This window comes from Schistocerca americana, chromosome X (assembly GCF_021461395.2).
Source record: "Schistocerca americana isolate TAMUIC-IGC-003095 chromosome X, iqSchAmer2.1, whole genome shotgun sequence".
Taxonomy (NCBI): domain Eukaryota; kingdom Metazoa; phylum Arthropoda; class Insecta; order Orthoptera; family Acrididae; genus Schistocerca; species Schistocerca americana.
In genome coordinates this window covers 781207434-781230280 of record NC_060130.1, presented here as the reverse complement: position 1 = coordinate 781230280, position 22847 = coordinate 781207434, and the positions used below count along the sequence as shown (strand labels likewise).

The window sequence follows — 22847 nt, the reverse complement described above, 5'->3', positions numbered from 1 at the left end:
CTTTTGGAAGGATTTTGCGCTATTATGGTGAGTTGTGTGGTGTTCGGATGTACGAATCGTTCTGATTGCGATGCGAAATCGAAGGGAATAACATTTCATGTGTAAGTTGTCTCGTTAAGTGTGATTTTACAACTTCATTGTGAATGAACGAGTGCTACATCGGTACTTGTACTATAGCACTATATGTTCTCAGCATTTCCGAGAAGAGGACATAGACCGAACTTCCCTTTCAACAGTAGGGCTCCGAGAAAATGCTGCACCATCAGTTTTCCCTACACACCCAAAACATTTGCAAAAGGTATGTTAATTCAAAGAATTAAATTCTTAGTTTTCAAGTTCACATTTCAGTATAACACGTACATATCGTCGATAATCGAAGTGTTGAGTAACTCACTTTGTCTTCATCATGTACCAAATTAAAAGCTAACACTACATTAACTCGCGTAAAGTATAGGCCTAAACAGGACACTGTGTAGATTTGCCATTCTATGTACCGTATTTCAGTAAATATTGGTGGTAATGAACAGTGTTTCCCAGTAGTGTAACGTAACTGAAATGACCCAGTACGTATTACAAACAAGATGTATTTATGGGGCTTTGGAGGGAGGGTATAACTAACTTAGTTTTTAGTTTCTATTATTTAGTTTGTGATACACGTTTATTACTGAATTAACAAAATTGTATCGTTTACATTGAAGGCTAGCTATTCGTAATATTACACTAAAAACTATTGTTAATCAGAAGAAACGCGGAATTTCGCCTTTACGAGATTTTATTTTAAACAAAAACTTTGAAACAACCAATCTGATGACGTTACATGCGTATATGGTGCAATTAGCGACTGTAATACACGCAGCGCTATAGCACACTGGCAATGTTTTGATCAGAGTGTCATGGCAGCGAGCCACGCCCCCATGGCTTCAAAACGTAGTACGGCTGCGATACGTAGCGCCATCTCCCCTTATTCTTACCTCCATGGTTTACTTGCTGTTCCTTAAAGGGTTCGTTTGAGCAGTTGCCTGAGAGCGCCAGACAACAGGCCATACTGGGCATGTGCAGCTACGGTGACGTAGACAGCCCATGCTTGGTGCTTGCTCTAGTCTGCTCATTCGCTTTTCGTCGCATTTCTTTGTAGTGTGTAGAATTTCGTGCATAGTGGGGCATCACGTGACCATGTGCAGCCCTGCGGTATGTTGCTGAGAGGACCTGGAGGAATTCTTTTATCAATCCTACACAGATGAGGAATGCAAATAAGGAAGCAGTTCGTGGCGTATTATTCGTTTCAAAACTAGACTCTACAGCTCAAAGTACCATAACATTTTGCTATGTGGTGACTTTGAGAGATATTTTTTAAATTCGTACTGTGCAATATTGTTATGTATCAATTCTACTCTGGTCGACATCTTCATAACACTGCAAAAAGGTAGTAAGAAGGAATATAAATTACTTTCAGAAAAAAATTCCTTGTGCAGCTTACACCAGAATAAAAAACAATAAATTTCATGACTATTTCAAAATTTGTAAAAAATTAACAAAGTTGTCTGTGAGGCAAAGGAACTGTACAACTAACAGTTTATATTCTATTCTAGGAATAAATATAAAGCCATATGGGGACTTAAAACGATAAAACACGGTATGCTGCCACTCTACAATTTAGCATAGAATGGCATTCTATAAATTTAAGATGTAACCACAAATTAAAAAATAACTTGAGGCCTAGAGGAAGTACTAGACGAGTATCTTGTGACCGAAAAACACTGTGTTTCACGAAAGTCTGATTTGGAAAATTATGCTACAGCTGTCAATATATTTGAAACAAAATATTTAGTTCAAAACTACTAACCAAATTTGCCTGCTTAGTCAGCCTGTTAGCGCCAATAGTGCGGAACGAAACGCTTCGTTTCAAATAAACTAACTGCTTCCATGGGAAAAATTAATAGAAGCAAATTTCTACACAAAACTGACAGAAATAGCTTCATTAAGACATTAATGGTTGATTGCTAATAACATAGAAATAATATAAAATCAGAAAATTGAAACTACTAACTTATTTTAGTCTTTCGTGGTTATGAGAGTGTATATTAATTCACTTCAGGGCTCCCGGCCACAGAAACCTGGCGAAATAAATCTTGGGTGAACAGCCTGGTATGAGTGCGCATGGGACACAATATTTCAGCAATCGACCACGTTGCCATCATCAGGTATGCGTGGAGTAATTGAAGAATCACATCACAGAAATCTGTTTTGTTTTCATTTGACGTGGGAGGTGTAAACGAAGATAGGCCAGCAATATCACTAAACATAGACACAGGTCACGTGGAGAACGACTCCCCACTATAACTCAGCTTGCTCTGCACATGCGCGAATCTCGCAGCTTGGGTGTGACAGAAAAATTTTTCAGGGTAGCATCTGGCTATTTGCTGCAACTGCTCATACGACAAACAGCCACGTTTCAAGTACCCAGAAGCAGGAGAAGGCGCTGCTCATACGCGAATTCAGCTCTGCGCATGTCCACGAGCCCGCTGGCAACTGCTCAAACGAACCTTAAGACAATAAACGCAGGACAGTATATCGTGGCAGTCGGCCGCGACCTTAAACAAACGAGAACTTCGACAGTCCGACGGGAGATCAGCGGTGCGGTGAAATAAGCACCATCTACCTCTGGGAGGCCTGCCAGACTACGTCCGCATTCTGGCTTCAAATGGCTCCGAGCACTATGGGACTTAACTTCTGAGGTCATCAGTCCCATAGAACTTAGAACTACTTAAACCTAACTAATCTAAGAACATCACACACATCCATGCCTGAGGCAGGATTCGAACCTGCGACCGTAGCGGTCGCACGGTTCCAGACTGTAGCCCCTAGAACCGCTCGGCCACTTAAATCCGCGTTCTGTGATTCCATGAAAGCACAACTGACATAACGGTCATAAAGATAAGCTGATTCCTTTTCTTTTGGTCTGAATCTCATTCGAATCCCTTTATGCACCAGGATTAGTACAACGTGTATTAAGCCCATATTACACGATGTGCCTAAACCGTACACCTAAGCACCAACGCTCTTAACGTGCATACCTGTAACTACAGACTCGTTCACTTCCGACCTATTACACCATCCACGCGGGATATACCTAGCGCGCTTGCGCAGCAGCACAATGTACGCGCGAAAAGAAAATAGATGTGTTATGTCCTGACGTCTTGTAAAGTAGTTCGTTCTACCACGCGCAGCTCAAGGGTGACTGTATGATATACTGAAGGATCATACGTTCAAATTATTTGTGAACTCAAGGTTCCTATTTATAAAGAAATTGTTTTCTACCATTATGTATTAAGTAACAGTTTTTCTCTAATGTACGTTATTACTGTTCTGAATTACAGACGCAACAGTTTTATATTACGACACTTGATTACACAGGTATATGTATATCGAAATTTACATTTATACAGCATATTGCACATGGAGGATCCACTTGTTTTGGAGCTATTGCCCTGGCAGTGACAGTAAATCTTCAGATTAGGGCAGAACGGCGGCGAAAACGAAAAGTCAAATGTTGTTGGGTTCGACTCTGGCTGACAAGAAGGGTGGAGGGCAAGGAAATATATTCATTGTTAATGAAAGAACTGAGGCCCGAAGATCCGCAAGAATTTCGGAACTTCTTTAGGATGGACATGGACTGTTTCGAGAAGCTGCTGTCTATGATAGAAGATGGAAACAGAAAGTGTGACAGTCATGAGGGAGGCTATATCACCTTCTAGAGAGTAAGAATTATATGGTTATGTTTTGTGGTCATACCAGCCTAGATCACTAATAAAATACCAGTGAATGCCCTGTTATGTTGCTGGCTGGTTGTAACATTACGTTCCCTGGCGAATGGGGAATCTTTTAAGAGTCTGGCTTTTAGGCACAGAATAGCACTGCCCACCATTTCAAACGTCGTTGTGGATGTATGCACTGCAATTTGCAACACATTAAATAACCAATACTTAGGTGACCTTGTGTTATTTTTTCCAAGTTTGGACTATACTCAGAATTTTGCAACCCTCATCTGTCGCACTGGGGCAAACTGCGAGGACTTTCTCCCTTTCACTGCCAGTTTCTCTTTTCTGGCATATTGAAATCAAGCAAGAGGTGCAATTAAATCAAACCTGAACTTTCGTAAACAAAGGCATTACGATAGAAATCGGAAATCACCATATAACGTTATATGCATATTCCTCAGAAAGAAACTATTTCTGACTACCTTATTATGATACAGTGGGTCATACATACCCCCTTCCTCGCTGTATGCCTGATTTCAGACGCTTAATTCCTCTCTGTTCCATTTCATTTTTAGAATACAAAGTTATCAATAGAAAAAATCCTTTCACAAACAGCTAGTATATAAGAGTCTACTGCAAAAAAAGTTTCTTTTCTGCATTTGTGAAACCTGTTTACTGAAAAAAACGCAGAAGATCCCCAATGCGAAAAATCCCCAACACGAACGTCTGAAATTAGCCACTAGACGCCTAACAATAACCAAACAACAAGCAGAAAGCACAGTGGTACACCCTTCTGCGCACGCACGAATTATCGCTGCCTACTGCGCATGCGCGAATTATCGCTGCGTACTGCGCATGCGCGGATTGACGGCAGTTTAGAACTGCTCTCTATTCCAGCGTGCAGATAATGTGTCTACTAATTTTCGTAGTTTCACCCGTTCTACCGCTAGATGGCTGTCGCGATAGACCAGTACCGTTCGCGGCGGATCGTTGTGTAAAGCCGGTATTACACGACGGTCCGCCGGGGACGGTACTGGTCTGTCGCGATGGCCATCTAGCGGTAGAACGGGTGAAACTACGAAAATTAGCAGACACATTATCCGCGCGCCGGAATAGAGAGCAGTTCTAAATTCCCGTCAACCCGCGCATGCGCACTAGGCTGCGAAACTTGCGCATGCGCAGAAGCGGGTACCGCATTGCTTTCTGCTTGTTGTTTGTTTGTGGTTGGGTGTGTAGAGGCAAATTACAGTTTTTCGAGTTGGAGATTTTCCGCATTTTTTTCAGTAAGTAGGTTTTCATAAATGCAGTAAAAAATAGTTTTTTTTTTTTTTGCCAGTTGACTTTCTTTTATACTAGCTGTTTGTGAACGCTTATTGTTCTGTTTATTGCTTCATATTCTAGAAATGGAATGGAACAAACAGGCTTTAAGCATCCTCATTCAGGCGTACAGCAAAGAAAAGTGTATGTACAACCCGCAGGACCCGCTATATCATAATAAGGTACGTCGGCATCTTTTATTTCTGAGTAATATGCATATTATGTTACACGAAAGAGCTAAAAAAAATTAGAGCCAGTGAGCATAGTAGTGCAGGGGCAAGCGAAATTTATGAGCCTGCTGTGTGGTGGTTCAATGCTTTGAAGTTTTTGAAGGACTATGTGACACCGAGGAAAACAGTGACAAATATCCCAAGCCGTATGGTAAGTACAAACATTTTGTTGCCTTCCTTTGTAGGAATTCTGCTTTCTGTAAGACAGCTTATTCTGATTTCAGGTTGTAGATGGATATTCCAGCGCAAGTAGTATATATGCTTATATTAGTGAATGGTATTTTGGAAAACAAGTCACACTTTAATACTACCATGTGTATCCGTATTTTTCAGTGTTATGAGCGGTTCACAATCTGCTATAGACTGACATGGGCCTTTAATATTTCAGATACCACAGTCACTTTCATCAAATCCATGTAGCACGACCACTGTCAACGACTCTTAAGTAAGTATTTACCCACATTTAAGTAAAAGTTGTAAATAGTAATTGCAACAAGTGAATAACACATCAACTATTTCAGAATACTGAGGTGACCACAATTACTGAAGAGACCATAGTAAATGAGGGATATATTGAAGATGACAACAGCAATGTAAGTGCATAAACAGTATTCTCATGTATGTCAATGACAGTTCATTAGGTATGAAGCTCTCTTGACCAAAAGAATGTAATACTTTGATTGTATTGTATATATTTGCTCCAACAAAATAGTATTTCACTTTCATACAGGTTACTTACATTACTTATATTTTACACAGAGAACTTTAAACAGACCACTGTAGTTTACATAACCACTTTAATGTTAGATATTGTAATACGTATGTAGCACAGTACTGTATCAGTTTTCTATTTCCAGTACTCCCAAGACATATTTACTGTGGAATTGTCAGAGGGAAGTACACCTGTGTCAACACCATCACCTCGAAGTGAGCAGCCTTATGCTTCAGCCAGAAAGAGGTGTAGGAAGGACACTGAGGATGAATTAGCTGCCTCAACATTGTCAGTCTTAAGAGACATTAGAGTTTCGATTAGTGGCAGTAATGAAGATGACAAGTTTGGGCAGTATGTTGCTGCTGAATTGAAGAAATTAAAAAATCCAGCAATTAAGGCTGACGTGAAATTGAATGTCATGAAATGTATCATGGATGGCATACGTAAAGAAATCTGTAACTGATTTTAAAGTTAAGGCATTGCATTTCATTGATGAGTTATTTTTAAATAAAAGATTGCCTTTTGTACATTATTACTGTTAAAAGTTGTACTTCTTAACGGCTTCCCACTGCCATGAAACATAACCTGTTGTACTAAAGAATTCACAAAATTTTTCGCGCACTTCCCTGGCACACAGTGACGTGCGATATCCACTCTGCTGGGGTATGCTAGAGAGAGATTTCTCTCCTCGCCAGGAACCATTGTTTATGGTGCACAAGTCTGTGTTTTCTGTATCAGCAGCTGTCAGATATGTGGTGTCTGACTCTTCAATCAAGCAGTTGTGCAGTATGCATAAAGTCTGAACAATTAATTCCACTTTCTCAACAGGTAGTCGAATTGTACTGAGAAGAACTCTGAAGCGGTTGGCCAGAATTCTGAAAGTGTTTTCCACTACTCGCCTTCCTCTTGACAATCTGTAGTTAAAAATCTGTTTGGACTTCTGGTTCTGGCAGTCTCTGTAGGGTTTCATGATATATGGCTCCAGGTCAAAGGCATCGTCAGCAAGAATCACATATGGCACTTCAATGTTTGTGCCAGGAAGTGATTTTTGCTGTGGTACCTTCAACCAGTTTTCCTGAAGTGCACTGCTGATCAGGCTGTTTGCATACACCCCACCATCACTCACTCTTCCATTGCACCCAATGTCAATCAAAGAGAATCGGTACCTAGCGTCCACAAAAGCTAGTAAAACAACACTGTGGAATTTTTTTTTTATAATTGAAGTATGTTGAGCCAGCAGTTCGTGGTGGGGCAAATGCTATGTGTTTCCCATCCATTGCGCCTGAAAATAAAAGTAAGTAGTTTTATATAGCAATACATAGACTTGCAGTGTGGGAGATAAAAAAACTGTCTAAAGCTGAGTCTGATGTACTTCATTAAAAGCATTTTAAATACATTTCATTATTGTCAGATTTTCTCCATATTATGTAACTTAATTCTGTGGCTTACCAATGCAGTTTGGGAACTGCCACAGTTCATCAAATTCTTTGGCAATTTTATTCCACTCTTCTTCTGTTGATGGTGCCTGTAATGTTATATACTTAATTACTGTCTGAATGGTACATATAAATACACACATATATATCTTCCAAACTCGAAAAAATAACACAAATGTACCTTTAAGTATTGGTCCTTTAAAATTTCGCAAATTGCAGTGCATACATCCACAACAACTTTTGAAATGGTAGGCTGTGCAATTCTGTGGCTGAAAGCCAGACTCTTAAAAGATTCCCCAGTCGCCAGGAACCGCATTGTTACAGCCAGCCAGGGCATGTAACAAAATTGTGTGAGACATCTTGGTTGGTATGATCACAAAACGTATAAACATACAATTATTACCTTCGAGAAGGTGAGATAGCCTCCCTCATGACTGTGTCACACTTTTTGATTCTATCTTCTATCATAGACAGCAGCTTCTCAAAACAGGCCATGTCCATCCTAACGAAGTTCCGAAATTCTTGCGGATCTTCGGGCCTCAGTTCTTTCATTAAAAGTGAATATATTCCCCTGCCTTCGTCCCTTCTTTTCAGCCAGGGTCGAACCCAACAACGCCTGGCTTTTCGTTTTCGTCGCCGTTCTGCCCTAATCTGAAGATTTACTGCCACTGCCAGGGCAATAGCTTCAAAAACAAGTGGATCTTCCATGTGTAATATGCTGTATAAATGTAAATTTCGATATACATATACCAATGTAATCAAGTGTCGTAACATAAAAATAGTGAGTCTGTAATTCAGAACAGTAGTAACCTACATAAGAGAAAACAATTACTTAGTAAATAATGGTAAAGAAAACAATTTCTTATTAAATACGAACCTTGAGCTCACAGAAATAATTTGAAAGTATCCAGTGTATCATACACTTGCTCCTGAGTTGCTCGCGGTAGAACGGACGACTTTACAAGACAGCACACACTTACGGTTTCTTTCCGCGCGCCTATCGTCTGCTGCTCGCGAATATCATCGTCTGCTGCTGCGCATGCGCACTAGGTATATCCCGCGTGGACGGTGTAATAGGTCGGACGTGATCCAGTATGTAGTTACAGGTATGCACGCTGGGGGCGCTGGTGCATAGGTGTACGCTTTCTTGCATCGTGTAATACGGGCTTAATACCGGCTTTACACGACGATCCGCCGCGAACGGTACTGGTCTAGCGCAAGAGCCATATACCGGTATAACGGGCGAAACTACGAAAATTAGCAGACGCATTAATCCGCGCGCCAGAATAGAGAACTGAGAGCAGTTCTAAACTGCCGTCTACCCGCGCATGCGCAGAAGGGCGTACCACAGTGCCTTCTGCTTCTTATTTGCTTGTTGTTCGGCGACTAGTAGCTAATTTCAGATTTTCGTGTTTTTTCCATTAAGTTAGTTTTCACAAATGCAGAAAAAAACTTTTTTGGCAGTAGACTGTCTTCTATTTTAGCTGTTTGTGAAAGCATTTTTTCTTTTGATTACTTCTTATTACAGAAACGAAATGGAACAAAGAGGCATTGAGCGTCTTAATTCAGGCATACAGAGAGGAAAGGTCTAAGTATGACCGCTGTATCATAATACGGTACATTGGCAATCGTTTCTTTCTGAGTAATATGCGTATAACGTTACACGGTGACTTTCGATTTGCATCGTAATGCCTTAGCTTACGAGAGCTCATGTTTGATTTGACTGCATCTCTTGCTTTATTTCAGCATGCCGGAAAAGAGAAACTGGCAGTGATGGCGAGAAAGTCCGTGCAGTTTCGCCCAGTGTGACAGACAGGGAGTGCAAAACTGAGTAGTATATTGCACGTTGCATTCCATTTTCCAAACTTGGAAAAATAATACAAGTGCACCTTTAAGTATTGGTCCTTTAAAGTGTTGCAAATTGCAGTGCATAAATCCACAACCACTTTTGAAATGGTGGACTGTGTTATTCTTTTGCCAAAAGCCAGACTCTTAAAAGATTCTCCAGTCGCCAGGAAACATAATGTTACAACCAGGCTGCAACATAACAGGGCATGTACTAGTTCAAAAATGGTTCAAATAGCTCTGAGTACTATGGGACTTAACATCTGAGGTCATCAGTCCCTTAGAACTTAGAACTACTTAAACCTAACTAACCTAAGGACATCACACACATCCATGCCTGAGGCAGGATTCGAACCTGCTACCCTAGCGGTCGCGCGGTTCCAGACTGAAGTGCCTAGAACCGCTCGGCCACACCGTCCGGCCATGTACTGGTATTTTATCAATGATCTAGACTGGTATGATCACAAAACATATGTTTAATTCTTACTTTCGAGAAGGTGAGATAGCCTCCCTCATGACTGTGCCACGCTTGCTAATTCCATTTTCTGTCATAGACAGCAGATTCTCGAAACAGGCGATGTCCATCCTCAAGAAGTTCCCAAATTGTTGCGGATCTTCGGGCCTCATTTCTTTCATAAGCAATATAATCCCCTGCCATCGTTCGTCTTTTCTGGCGGGGTCGAACGCAGCAAAGTCTGGCTTTTCGTTTTCATCGTCGTTCTGCCGTATTCCGAAGATTTACTGTCGCTGCCAGGGCAATAGCTCGAAAAACAAGTGGGGCCTCCATGTGTAAAATGAACATTTAGATATGCATGTACCTATAATATAAAACTGTTTAGTCTGTAATTCAGAACAGTAGTAACCTACGTAATAGAATAACAGTTACTTGATAAATAATAATTAAAAACAATTTCATACTGAATAGGAACCTTGGGCTCACATAAATAATTTGAACGAATGACGTTCCAATATGTCACATGGTCCCCCTTGTGTTTCGCGTGGTAGAAAGAACAAAGTTGCAAGAGATCAGATGGTCCCATTTGCGTTTCGCGCGTTACTACCGTCTATTGCGCATGTGCACCAGTTAATCCCGCGTGAGGTCTACGTGAACCAGCCTGTAGTTACAGATATGTACGCTTGGAGCGCTGGTGCATAGATGTATGCACTGTATGGTTTAAGCGCATCGTGTGTAGAGATGGGTCGAACTCGTTCACTCCAGTGAACTACTTCATTCATTTCACTCTTTGCCGTGAAGCGTTCAAATGAAGTAGTTCATTCGTGAAGTACGGAAGCCTGTCGAAGTTCCGCAGTTCGCCGCTCAGCCGCTGCTACGCTCGCTTCGCCTCGCTCGTACATTGAAGTAGAGATGGGTCGAACTCGTTCACTCCAGTGAACTACATCATTCATTTCACTCTTTGCCGTGAAGCGTTCAAATGAAGTAGTTCATTCGTGAAGTACGGAAGCCTGTCGAAGTTCCCCAGTTTGCCGCTCAGCCGCTGCTACACTCGCTTCGCCTCGCTCGTACAATGAAGCTTCATAATACTTCATAATTTTACTAACAGATGGCCGAACTATGCAGTAACGTGCACGCAACGTTTTACGCTCTTACAGCGTCTGAGTTAACTTAAATAGAGCATGGTCGAAGGGGACAAAAGAAAGATAAACAGAGAAGCCTGTCACATATAAAGAAGGTATTACATTTAATCTTGCTCGAAATTTTCTCATGAAGCATCCAAAGAAATCTTTATCTGCCAAATGAAATATTATTTGTTGTATTCATGAACTGAAAAATAGGGCTACCAACGAAATGCAGTCCAATTTTATGTTCCTTGTAGAATTTAATCCAAAATAGAATGAGTATGTTTACCACTGTCACAGTCTATATATCTACGTTAAGTAATTATTCAGAAGTTTTCCTGTAGATTTTATTTTTGTTGAGAATAATAACCTTCTAGATTCAAAACGTAAACTGTCACCTGTAGTCATTGGTACGATTTCAGGTAAAATCCCTCTTTCAGTGTTATTAACAAACCTTTTATTTTCATGTTGGCTGTGCGTGCTCACCCAGCCAGCCTCTTCGTTTATATTCATTTGTCTGCAAGTGCTGCCAACGGTAGGCTACCCGTAGACGCGAAGTATATATAACTGCACAAATAGTCACGAGTAATGTCAGCACTGCACGTAGCAGCTGACGCTGCCTCCCCCTCGCCCCTCATCGCACCAACCACTCGTAAACCTATCGTTCTCCACAAACCCCGCGCGATTCATCGACAGGCAGCAGAGGAAGGACTGAAGTGAAGGGAGTATGAGTGACGTAGCGCCGATGTAGAGGGAGAGGGGAAGAGAGTGAGTGAACTAGAAAAAAGTGTGGAGTGTGCTATCTGTGAAGAATTTGAAGTACAAGTTCATTGAAATTGAGTGGCTAGTTCACACTTCACTGAAGTAAAGCGTTCATTTGAACGACTCATTCACGAGCTCCCCATCACTAATCGTGTGATAAGGGCTGTAATTCAAAACACACGTCAGATAGAACTGCTGCTATGTAGTGTCTGCATAATAAGGTTAGCACATTTCTAGAACAATGGGGCAACGTGTGAACACGAGAGCGCAGATGTATACAGTGCCCTCATTCCACAAGTTTTGAGTGTGTGTGTTCGTTTATACGGGCCTGCGCTCCCGTGGTCGGTGCTAGCGCAAGAGGAAAGAGACATCGTGTGGAAGTACGTTTACAGAGCTATATGAAAATTTAATTAATGTCATTGAAATGCAGTGAATGAAGATACAAGAAATCATATCAGCGAAATCCAAGTAAATGCTGAACTTGCAATATGAATGACGATTCTAACCTTCATGATTATGATACCATTCAAGATTTCGTTACCTCCGTCAACATCTTCAGCGATATTACTCCGCGTCTTCAGCTGCTGAGAGGAATCGGATTTGAGTAGTAGTTAACATGTCTAAGTAAGTGCAGCTTTAGTTATTACAAAAAAAGTATTTTGATAGTGCAGTGTTGGAAGTAGTAGTTTTGTCGTGATCTTGCACGAAAAATACTTTCACCTGTAGGTGAAAATGTCGAAAGAGTTTGTTTCTTTGGATATGCTATTTGGTTCATTCTTTTAGTAATATCTGTGGCACCGTTTGTTTACGACAGTTGAAAGCGTTTGTTTACGACAGTTGAAAGCGTTTTAGCCATATCTGGTGCAAGTCAGATTCGTTTGAAAATGAAACCCCCGATGTATCGACAATGTCGGAAACTTTATTCCGAGTTGATGGGATATGTCAGTTACCCTCGATCGACAATGTCGCACATGAGTGCAGGTAATTTTGATTTAGTGGAAAAATTTCCTTGGCTTGTTGTTGATTGTTTTGGTGTTCCAATTGTCGTGTTCGGGATGTGTTGCAGTGACACGGGCTACGTGGTGAGATGACTTACATTTACTCTGTATTTATTTACGTTTAAATAGTGACACTCTCACAGATACAAATATCTGTTTAGACTTTCCTCTGTTGAGGTAGTTTCATAATGGTTACGATTATGTTTTAGCACTATTTATTGGCAGTAGACATATAGTGTAATCGTACCAACCAATGCAGGTCGTTGGCTTTGATGCGTACCGTCGTGTCGGGGCCGTTTTGTATTTAAAACTCCCCAATCTTAGTGCCACTTTAAAATCTTACCTAGACAGAACTGAACATTTATGCAGTTTTTTTTCTTTTCAGACTGTATTCTATTATAAATACCTGCACGATCTGCTAAAAGACCTGTGTTATTATTAATACTGGCTGCTGGTCGTTAGTATATTGTATAAACACAAAGGGTCCCCACACACTTCCCATTGGCACACCTGAAGTTACTTCAACATCTGTCAATGACAAAAAATGTAGTCTCGTATGACTGCAATATTAATGAGTCACTGTTGGAATCAGCCAACTCATAAAAATACCTGGCTGTAACACATTGTAGGAATATGAAACGGAAGCACTACAGAAGCGACCGATTCCATCCGTCTGTTTTGACACGTGACGTCATCAATATGGCGGAAACGGCTAGTTTCAGCGTATACAATATGGCGACAATGGCATTAGTACATCCACACAGGCCTACGAGAAATACAAGCAGCGGAGCGTACGTCGCGAAGGTAGGCCTGAGATAGCTCGCTCAGCCCAGCAAACTGTTTTTCTACGCCTGTTAACGCGTAACCAGGTGTGTAGGTGTACAGAGGAGAACTGCATCTTCTACTGAAATCCGTTATTATGGAGTCTTACTGTTATTAGTCCTACAATGATCGGAAGTCCATAGGCCTACTTATAATTTGTTGCCACTAACTGGGGTACAATAAAATTAAAATCGTGGCAGAATGATTATCAGCAGAATAAGGCACCTCTTCTTGTATGAAATGAGAACTGTTAAGCAGAAGAGACAAAATGCTATAAACAGGCCATTATACCATTTGTATCGAGTACTGATATTAAATTAAACTTTGTTGTAGTACTGTTAATCAGTAAGGCTTCACAATAACAGATTCCAGTAGAAGATGCAATTGTCATAAGTATGTGCACGTCCAGCTTCGTGGTAACAGGTTTAGAAACGCATTTTGTCAGCTGAGCAAGGGAGCGAGTTCAGTCCTACCTTCATGACGCACACTCTGTGGCCTGTCTTTCATGTGGGCCTTCATCCACACACCAACTCCCATGAACAAAAATAAAAATAACACGGTAATGTCTCGCTCCAAAAATAAAGCAAAACTATTAGGGCACCTGCGGAAAATTGAGGTTTAGGCTGGGGACAGGCAAAACGTAAAATATCACACCATCCTAAAAGTAATAATATCGAAAAAAATTAAATTAAAACATTCCACCACACCAACAAAATCACAGGAATCGGACAGTTTCCTTGACCTACACTGAGTGCCAGCATTTCATTGCTGAAATGCAAGGTTGTTGACTGTTGGCTGCATCCTGAGTGGGGTGAGTGCAGCAGGAAGCTATCCTTTGCAGAGAGCACCTGAAAGGCTTAGTCTGTAACATTGAAATAGCATGCAATACTATGTGGACTTTGCATCAGCATCCCAACTATGTCTTCTGCGGAAGGTTGCCAATTTTATTGAAACCTTTCATAGTAGAGCTATCTTTTCCTTACCGAATAGTGCCCCTACACACACACACCTCTAGAGCAATTTATATGTGAAAAGATGTCCTTCAAGGGAGCATTTTGAGCACCATTCTTCCATTTCTATAAAGAGCATACAGGAACTAGCACATTGAAGAATTCTTCGTTTGCAGTAGATTTTATGATTTACTGCTTCTCAACCCCTTCCCTGTCTTGCATGTGCAACTCAACAATTACAATTGCTTCAAAGACTCTGGGGAATTTTGCATGAAAGACAAATTCAAATTTCGAACAGATGAATAGTATACAGTAATTCTAATCCTGTGTTCACTCTTATAATGAACTAAAAGTGTGTTTTAATGGCACCAATTTCCGATATCCAACAGTAAACTTAGTTTCATATGACAAAAGGGTCAGATAGCTTAAATGCTTGCAGAATGTTAAAGCAATAAAACTTAAAGCCTTGAACATTTCGAAGTGTCATAATGGAAAAGTATGGAGTGCAGACAGATCCTCTCTCTTCTAAATTACAGTTGTACCATTCATGGTTGTCTGAACTGTACCTCCACCAACAAACTTTCAGAGGTTGTTCAGGAATACCTTTAAAGTATTTTGGTATGAGGGACCAATGGCCTCCTGAGGCTCATTACTGAGTTGTAATGTAATTATGATTTATTCTGTGTGTTAAGAGTCGCCCTTGTTTCTGTGAAAATATCTTCGCAGTTGTGAACAAGCCTATAATATAAAATAGCCAAAACACACAACACAGAGTAATGCAACAATCCTCAGATGCAAAAGTATGCTAATGTAGTTGGCATCACTTTGGGAACAGCTCAGCATAGCATCATGTTGGACTTGCATTGCATTCAGGAAACCCATATGGGAAGTGCCTATTGGCCAACTATTGATCAGTAAACACATCGAAAGTGCTGCTGTGTGTCATTGTTAACACACAACTAACACTGCTAGAAAACAAAACCGTAGAAAGAACTGAACAAAGTGGAGCAACAACCTAAGAAGGGCATAACTGTACTCAAAATCAGAAACTGAGAGCAAATGGAGACAAGACACATGGTGTTTACAGCTGACAATTGCCCTGTTGAGCACTATTTTCAGTTGGTAAAAATACAAAGTTGGTTGGGGGCAAGAAATTAAACTAAATGCAGTAACTTTGTAATGAGCAACCAGGCACAATGGGTTCCTTACCAAAATACTCAGAAGGTATCCCTGAACAGCCTCTGAAAGTTTGTCAGTGGAGTCCTGATTCACCCTGTATAACTACCGATGGAGGGTGCACTATACCCAGTGGGTGTCAGACTGGTAGCTGGTTCTTAAAGAACGTGTCTTATCTTCAGCCTGTGGTGAAGCTAATGAACCACCAGATAATATCAAATGATCTAATAGCAGCTCCTAACCCTGCAACATGCCCATTAAAACAAAGTTGTTCATAATCTTAAGCGTCCAATTACACTGTTCACTCTTCAGTGAAGAGGCATATGCTGAATAGTACACAAGCAATTGGGGATCCAAACCAAACATCTTCGAGTAAAGAACAACATATTTGAGATATAGTTGCTCACTTAGCGTTAGATATGGTAGATATGGTGGCTGATTAGGAAGCCGAAAATAAATTATAATTTTTCATGTATACTAAAAGTTGAAGATAGAAAATTATATCTGTCACCCTACATTCTATCTTATTTTAAAGAAGTTCTGCAACACGACTTAGGTTTGCACAAATGGCTCCAAGCAAGATGACCTAGTTGGTTGTGCCACAGCCTTCCCAGACAACATCCTAATATGAAACTTCCTGGCAGATTGAAACTGTGTGCTGGACCGAGACTCGAACTCGGGACCTTTGCTTTCGCGGGCAAGTGCTCTACCAACTGAGTGCACACTCCACTGCAGAGTGAAAATCTCATTCTGGAAACATCCTAATAATTTGCCTGCTGGCAGAAGTCAACATTTTTGATGCCAAGTGATACACAAGCTTGATTGCTTTCAACAGGTAAGATGTGCCCATACAAAGACTTCCCTAATCTTCTGATTCACAGAGCACAATGCAGACTATGCACAGAATATATGTGGCAGAGAATCACTTGAGGTCTTTCTGCTGTCAGTTATGTCATAGTGAAAAAAGCCTCCAGAATTTGATGTCATTATAACTGAGTGCTATTATTTAACTGAATGTTATTTGTGTGCTGACAAGATAATACTAAATTATTTGTCATAAAAGTGTTTCTGTCCAGCTAATCATTTCATGAAACTGGCTTTTATGATTAACATATAATAATTTTATTGTACTGTGAAGAAATGTGCATGAATGTGTGTGGTGATGGACTCAGAGATGCATATTTTTATTACTTGTCTGAATATTATTATGCCATAACCAGAATACAGAACAAATTTTTATGTGGGATTGTCAGTAAAGTGCAATACTCTGCACTGAAAGCATGTTTATTATGTACACCAGTGCACAGCTGTAACAGAACAGAACTCCTGGATGAGAAGTGCTTAAATTTCTACAAATGTTGATTATTTCAGAATATGAAAACATTATAGACATAAGAAATTCTGAGAACCTTACACAAATTATAAATACTAAATAACAAATAATTGCTGGTAGTCTGGTTTGAACTTGCAACATGCAGCTCACCAGCCTCACGTTGTTACTGTTGAACATCCTTAACTGGAAGAAGCTACCAATTTTCAGAGGATTGTGTGTTCTCACTGCAGACAAAAAGTATTTTAATAAATTATGTCTACTGTGTTGCAATGATGTTTAAAATGTTTGATTAGCCAAAGATTTTTTAACTTGGTTGAAACTTTCTTTTATAAATTTAAAATTTAATCACTTAAAATTTCAGGGTGGTCAAAAGTATATTATCAACAACCCTTGAAATTGGAATGGTTTGTTTCAGGTTTTCATTTCACATTTTTGGGTGGAAATAAAGAAATCGTAATTTATTTTCTAAATGTTAGCAATTGTCATTCTATTCCCTCATATGTTAAAAATGGCAAAACTTCCAAACTTTAAAATGTGATAAAATGGAAACATAGAAATAAATTGCAAAAATTTGGTATGGTCAGTTATGTTTATTGGGAAAACAAGTAAGCAAAGTTTCGTCTAAGTCTGAGATGATTGGCAAGAAAACACTTTTCCTGGTTGAACTGATATGGAATGAAGGCCCCTTCCCCTTCCTGGTCTCACACTTTGACTGATTTTTATCTTGATTTGCAATTCTTTCTCCTGTATTTATTAGTGTTTTTGTTTCACTATATAAGCTTTTGATTTGTTCTTATGACTTGAGGTGGGTAGCTACTGTCGTTCATTATAGCCTGTAATTTATTTCAGTCAACTTGATTTAAACTTTCCAAAATTAATAAAAGGGATGCAGGCTTCACAGTTGAATTATTTTTCATTTTCTGTGAATAGTTTTATTTTAAAATGTTGTCACTACACAAATGTGGTTTTCTAAATCTATAGTGTGTTAACTGTAAGACGGCAGAGTTGTGAGGGGAGTGCGGGGAGAGGAGGAAGCAAGCATTGGCTGGCGAGGGGAGGGGTGCCGTTGGGGGACAAGGCACGCCTACCAGTTGCAGTGCTGGCACTACAAATTGCGCGTCATGCTTACACCAAAGCAGACGAATGGCTCGGAAGTAAAACTCGCTTTAAATGTTGTTCGTAAACGAAAGTGAAATCGTCATGTCAATTATTATATATATATATATATATATATATATATATATATATATATATATATATATATATATATATATATATATATATATATATATATATATATATATATATATGTTTGTCTTCTATGCGCTCACAAACCATTCATCCGATTGCAATGAAACTTTGGTGAGTTGTTCTCCGAACGCCTGAGAAGATTAATGAACAATGTTTCAACTATTACGTCTCTGTAGCATGCGTAGCACAATGGAGTAAGAAAAAGGCTTGCCACACTGCGGACGCAGTTCGAATCCCACTGCTCGCAATTTTTTTCATTTTATTTCATTCCCCGCAATGTTAAACTATTAATTATAAAATTTAAATATACATACACAGGTCATATAGTATAACGTAACTGTCAATCTCTATATATAAAAATGAATGTATGTATGTCTACCCTCTGTGCGTTCTGCTTGAATCTTCCAGTGCTACGCATGCTTTGTCCTGTGTATGTAGCAGCTCTCACTGAAGATTTGTAAATGGGGTGAACCAATTTTTTGTGCTCCCCTTCTCTTTCGCAGCATTCAATCACGCGCAATATAATTTTGCGAGCATCGCTACGTAATACTGGTTTCCTTCTAACCGTAGGTCTACTGGTAGGTGTTGTTGGCGACTCCAGAGATGGGCCAGCAACTGCCTCTTCACTCATTTTGATAATGTTTAGCACAACTGCACAATAAAAACATGCAGAACAGTGCAGCGCAAAACAGTAACGAAGCAGACTACAATGGCTACCTTGTACAACACAGTCAGCTAAGTAATGTTGGCAGCAGTCGAAACTGCGTGCCTGCCGAAGCCTCCCGACGTTTAGACTTCTACCGGTTCAGGACTAGGGAGAGGTCTGCCATCTAAAAGTTTACACACTGTACATTGTCCTTGTTGGAGAAGTGCCTTTTACTCTGATCAAGACTTGTAGTAAATTTTGTATGCAGCATCCAGTGGACTAAAGCCTTTTGTAGTTCCCACATTGGTTTCTACTGCCCTTTTTTGAACAGAGATTTAACATTTGTATTCCACAAGTCTTTTCCAGCATATGTTGACATGGGAATGTGCATATTTAAGAATGTGAGATGAAAGGAAGTTCTGCTGTTTTTTGTTAAATCTGCAGGTTTTATGGCAAAATGTGTGATTCCCAACATCATCCTGATTGCACCATAACTCTTTATAATTTCTTATCTTCTTAATAATGTCTAATCCATTGATCTTTTTTAATTGTATACCCTTGCTCTGTATCTTTTTCTGACTTGTTTGTATTTCTCATTGCCTTGAACACAAGAGTTTGTCTTCCATATATGTCCTGTTCAATGTCAGATCAATCTGTTCAAAGCCTAGTAATGAGCCAGTTCTGTAAGTTATCTAAAATAATTTCTATTTGTTTATAACAGTTTTTTCTTATGGTGTGTTCTTCTGCAGGATCTTCTTGTATGTCTTACCTCTTTTATTGTTACTTCTAATTCTTCTTTCCATATTCATAATTTTCTTCAGTTTTGTGCTTTCATTCTTTTCCTTACCACTTCTTTTGCTTCATTTTCTATTAAAGTTTGTATACTGCGTCAGTGTCTTGCTAGATGTGCATTAGTTATCACTAGTGAATTGAAATTTATCTGATTTTTGGAAACATTGTGTGTAGTGTTCGATGCTGTGAATGATCTAATTTGGTGTTTTGTTATAAGTGTGATAATAGACTTGGACTTCATATGATTTAAAGAAGTTCGCTAACTGGTATGATAAAATTCCTGAGTATTATTAAGAGGATAAAATAATTGAATACCAAGTAATTTAAAATCTCTTTGTTCTCAGTATAAAATGAACTGTTCCACAGTGTGACATATAATGGTCATTATTATGAAAAGAATAGTTGCCACTCACCATATAGTAGAGATGCTAAGTGTCAAATAGCCACAACAAAAAGTCAGAAAATAAGCTTTCGGTCGACAAGGCCTTCATTGGATACACACACACACACAAAAAAAACCACTGCCACCATATACCATAGAGGTCCGGCTGCTGAGCCCAGACTGCGAGCAACAGTGCATGATGGGAGAAGCAAGTGGGTGGTGGGGATAAGGAGGAGGCTGTGGCGGGAAAGGGGGGGATAGTTAGTTTAGTTAGTTTGTTGGTTGCATGTTCCATTGTTTGATCAGTCACAAGGTGCGGTAGCCGTTATAATGTGGAATGTGTCAAGTGCACAGGAAATGCACATATGAAGCAAGATTTTTAATATATAATACAGAATTGAGGATTAATATTTCTATTATTTACCCCATTCCCTTAAGTGGCACAAAATGCATATACTATATTTATAGATATATTGATTCCTATTCAAGAATTCATCTGTGGTATAGAAGGAGTTGCCAAGGAGATATGACTTCAATTTATTTTTGAAGCTATTACTGCTGTCTGTCAGACATTGTATTTCGTCTGATAATTTGTCGAACACTTTTGTTGCAGCATATTTTACCCCTTTCTGTGTTAAAGATACATTGAGTAAAGGATAGTGTAAGTCTTTCTTTTTCCTGGGGTTATAATCATGAATGTCACTGTTGTTTTTAAACTGGTACATGTTGTTGAGAACAAATTTCATTAGTAAGTAAATGTACTGTGAGGCTATTGTAAGAATTCCCAATCTTTTAAACAGATGCCTACAAGATGTGTACTATGAACACCACACATTATTCTAACCACTTTCTTTTGAGCAGTGAATACTTTTTGTCTAAATGTTGTTACCCCAAAATATTATTCTGCATGGCATCAGATAGCGAAAGTATGCAAAGTATGCTAGCTTACTAATTTCTATATCCTCAAAATTGGCAATTATTCTGTTTGCAAAAGTTGCTGAATCTAGTCACTTTAGAAGATACAAAATATGAATTTTTCCAATTACGATTCTCATCTATGTGTACACCCAAAAACTTGGTATGCTCTACCTGTCCACTGACTTCTGTTGATGTGTTAGTTATTGAAGGAACTAAACTTTTTGCAGCAGAAAATTGGATGTACTGTGTTTTTTCAAAGTTTAGAGCAAGCCCATTTGCAGAAAACCAAATAATGACTTTCCCCAAAGACCTTATTTGTATCATTTTCAATTGGAGTTTCTTCTACTGGATTAATAATGATGCTTGTATCATTAGTAAACAGTGTCAGTTCAGCTTCCTGTTTCAGATAGGAAGGGATGTCATTCACATACATCAAGAACAGAAGGGGACTCATGATTGAACCCTGTGGAACACCTAATGTAATTTCACCCCAGTTAGATGAAGTGGCAAACTTACTTAAATCACTTGACCCATATAAGGAAACTTTTTACTTCCTGTTCTGTATTTACGACTTAAACCACTCATATGCTATTACATTTATACCATAGAACTGTAATTTCTGTAACATGTCATGGTTCACACAATGAAATACTTTGGACAAGTCACAGAAAATTCCTATTGGTGACATTTTACTATTTAAGGACTCGTGGACAGTGTAATTGTATATTGCTGTCTCAGTGGAACAGCATTTTTGAAATTCGAATTGTGATTTACTAAGTATCCCATTACTGTTGAGATGGCTCACCACACTTGAGTACATTACGTTCTCGAAGATTTTTGAAAATGCTGTAAGCAAGGATACTGGCTGATAATTATTGACATCTGTGGTGTCCCCCTTTCTGTAGAGCAGTGTTGACAATGGCATATTTTAACCTCTCTGGGAAAACACCTTGAGTTCGTGATGCATTGCATGTGTGTCTCAGAACATAAGCTGTAATTGCTCCGCATTGTTTTAATATCTTATTAGAGATGTCATCTACTCCAACAGAACATTTAGTTTTCAAAGATTTAATCATTTTACTTATTTCACAAGAGGTTGTTAGGTGAAACTTAATCTGACTAAATTTCTTCAAAAACAGACTCTTTCATGTACTGCCTAGCTTTTTCTTTTGAACTGTCCTCACCAATTTTTTCTCCTGCACTTAAGAAATGGTTGTTAAATACATTAGCTACTTGTGTACTGTTGGTTTGGATGGTCTCATTCTCCCTAATAGTAATACTACCTACCGCAGTGGTTACTTTTCCTGTCTCCCTTCTAACAACATTCCATATAGATTTGATTTTATTTTATTGCTGGAGTTATTAATTTCTTCTCTAACATACATATTTCTTGATTTCCTTACAACTTTTCTCAGTATGTTACAATAATTTTACAGTGTAAAACTACTTCTGGATCTATACTAGTTCTTGCTGTTTCATACAGTTTTCTTTTTCTTTCTGAAGACACTTTAATACTTCTAGTAATCCACAGTTTCTTTGAAAAATGTGTAGTGATACATTTAGTAATTTTCCTTGAGAAACAATGTTCAAAAAGGGATATAAATGTATTAAGAAATATGTTGCATTTGTGATTAGCATTTGGCTAATTATATACATCTCCCCAATTAGCATTTCTTAAGCTTTCTCTGAAGTGCTGTATAGATGCCAGGTTGAGCGACCTCACACTTTTACTTAATGGCTTCTGAACTGTACACCCTGTTAAGTTTTGTAAGTTAATCAGTTGTGCATCATGGTCTGACAATCCATTTACCACAGGGAAAGCGTGTGTTTGTTTTACACCCTCTTTCTGTACAAATACATTATCTATTAGTGTGCTGCTGTCTTCAGCTATACGTGTAGGGAAATTGATCACTGATGCTAAGTTGCATGTTGTTAATAACA

The 22847-nt window shown here is 39.1% G+C and overlaps 1 protein-coding gene across 5 annotated transcripts in view; it reads left to right on the top strand.

The window, feature by feature from the left end:
• The first annotated feature begins 11509 nt into the window (after window positions 1-11509).
• The window catches only part of LOC124555183 (integrator complex subunit 12-like), an 84579-nt gene continuing 73241 nt past the window's right edge, over window positions 11510-22847 (top strand). For 3 of the 5 annotated variants that reach the window (XM_047129019.1, XM_047129017.1, XM_047129018.1), the window contains exon 1: window positions 12479-12619. In XM_047129019.1, the coding sequence (XP_046984975.1) occupies window positions 12523-12619 (97 nt within the window). In that variant the 5' untranslated portion in view covers window positions 12479-12522. Of the gene's footprint in view, window positions 12263-12478; window positions 12620-22847 lie in introns of those variants that run through there. The other 2 variants (XM_047129022.1, XM_047129020.1) reach the window with 2 other exon arrangements.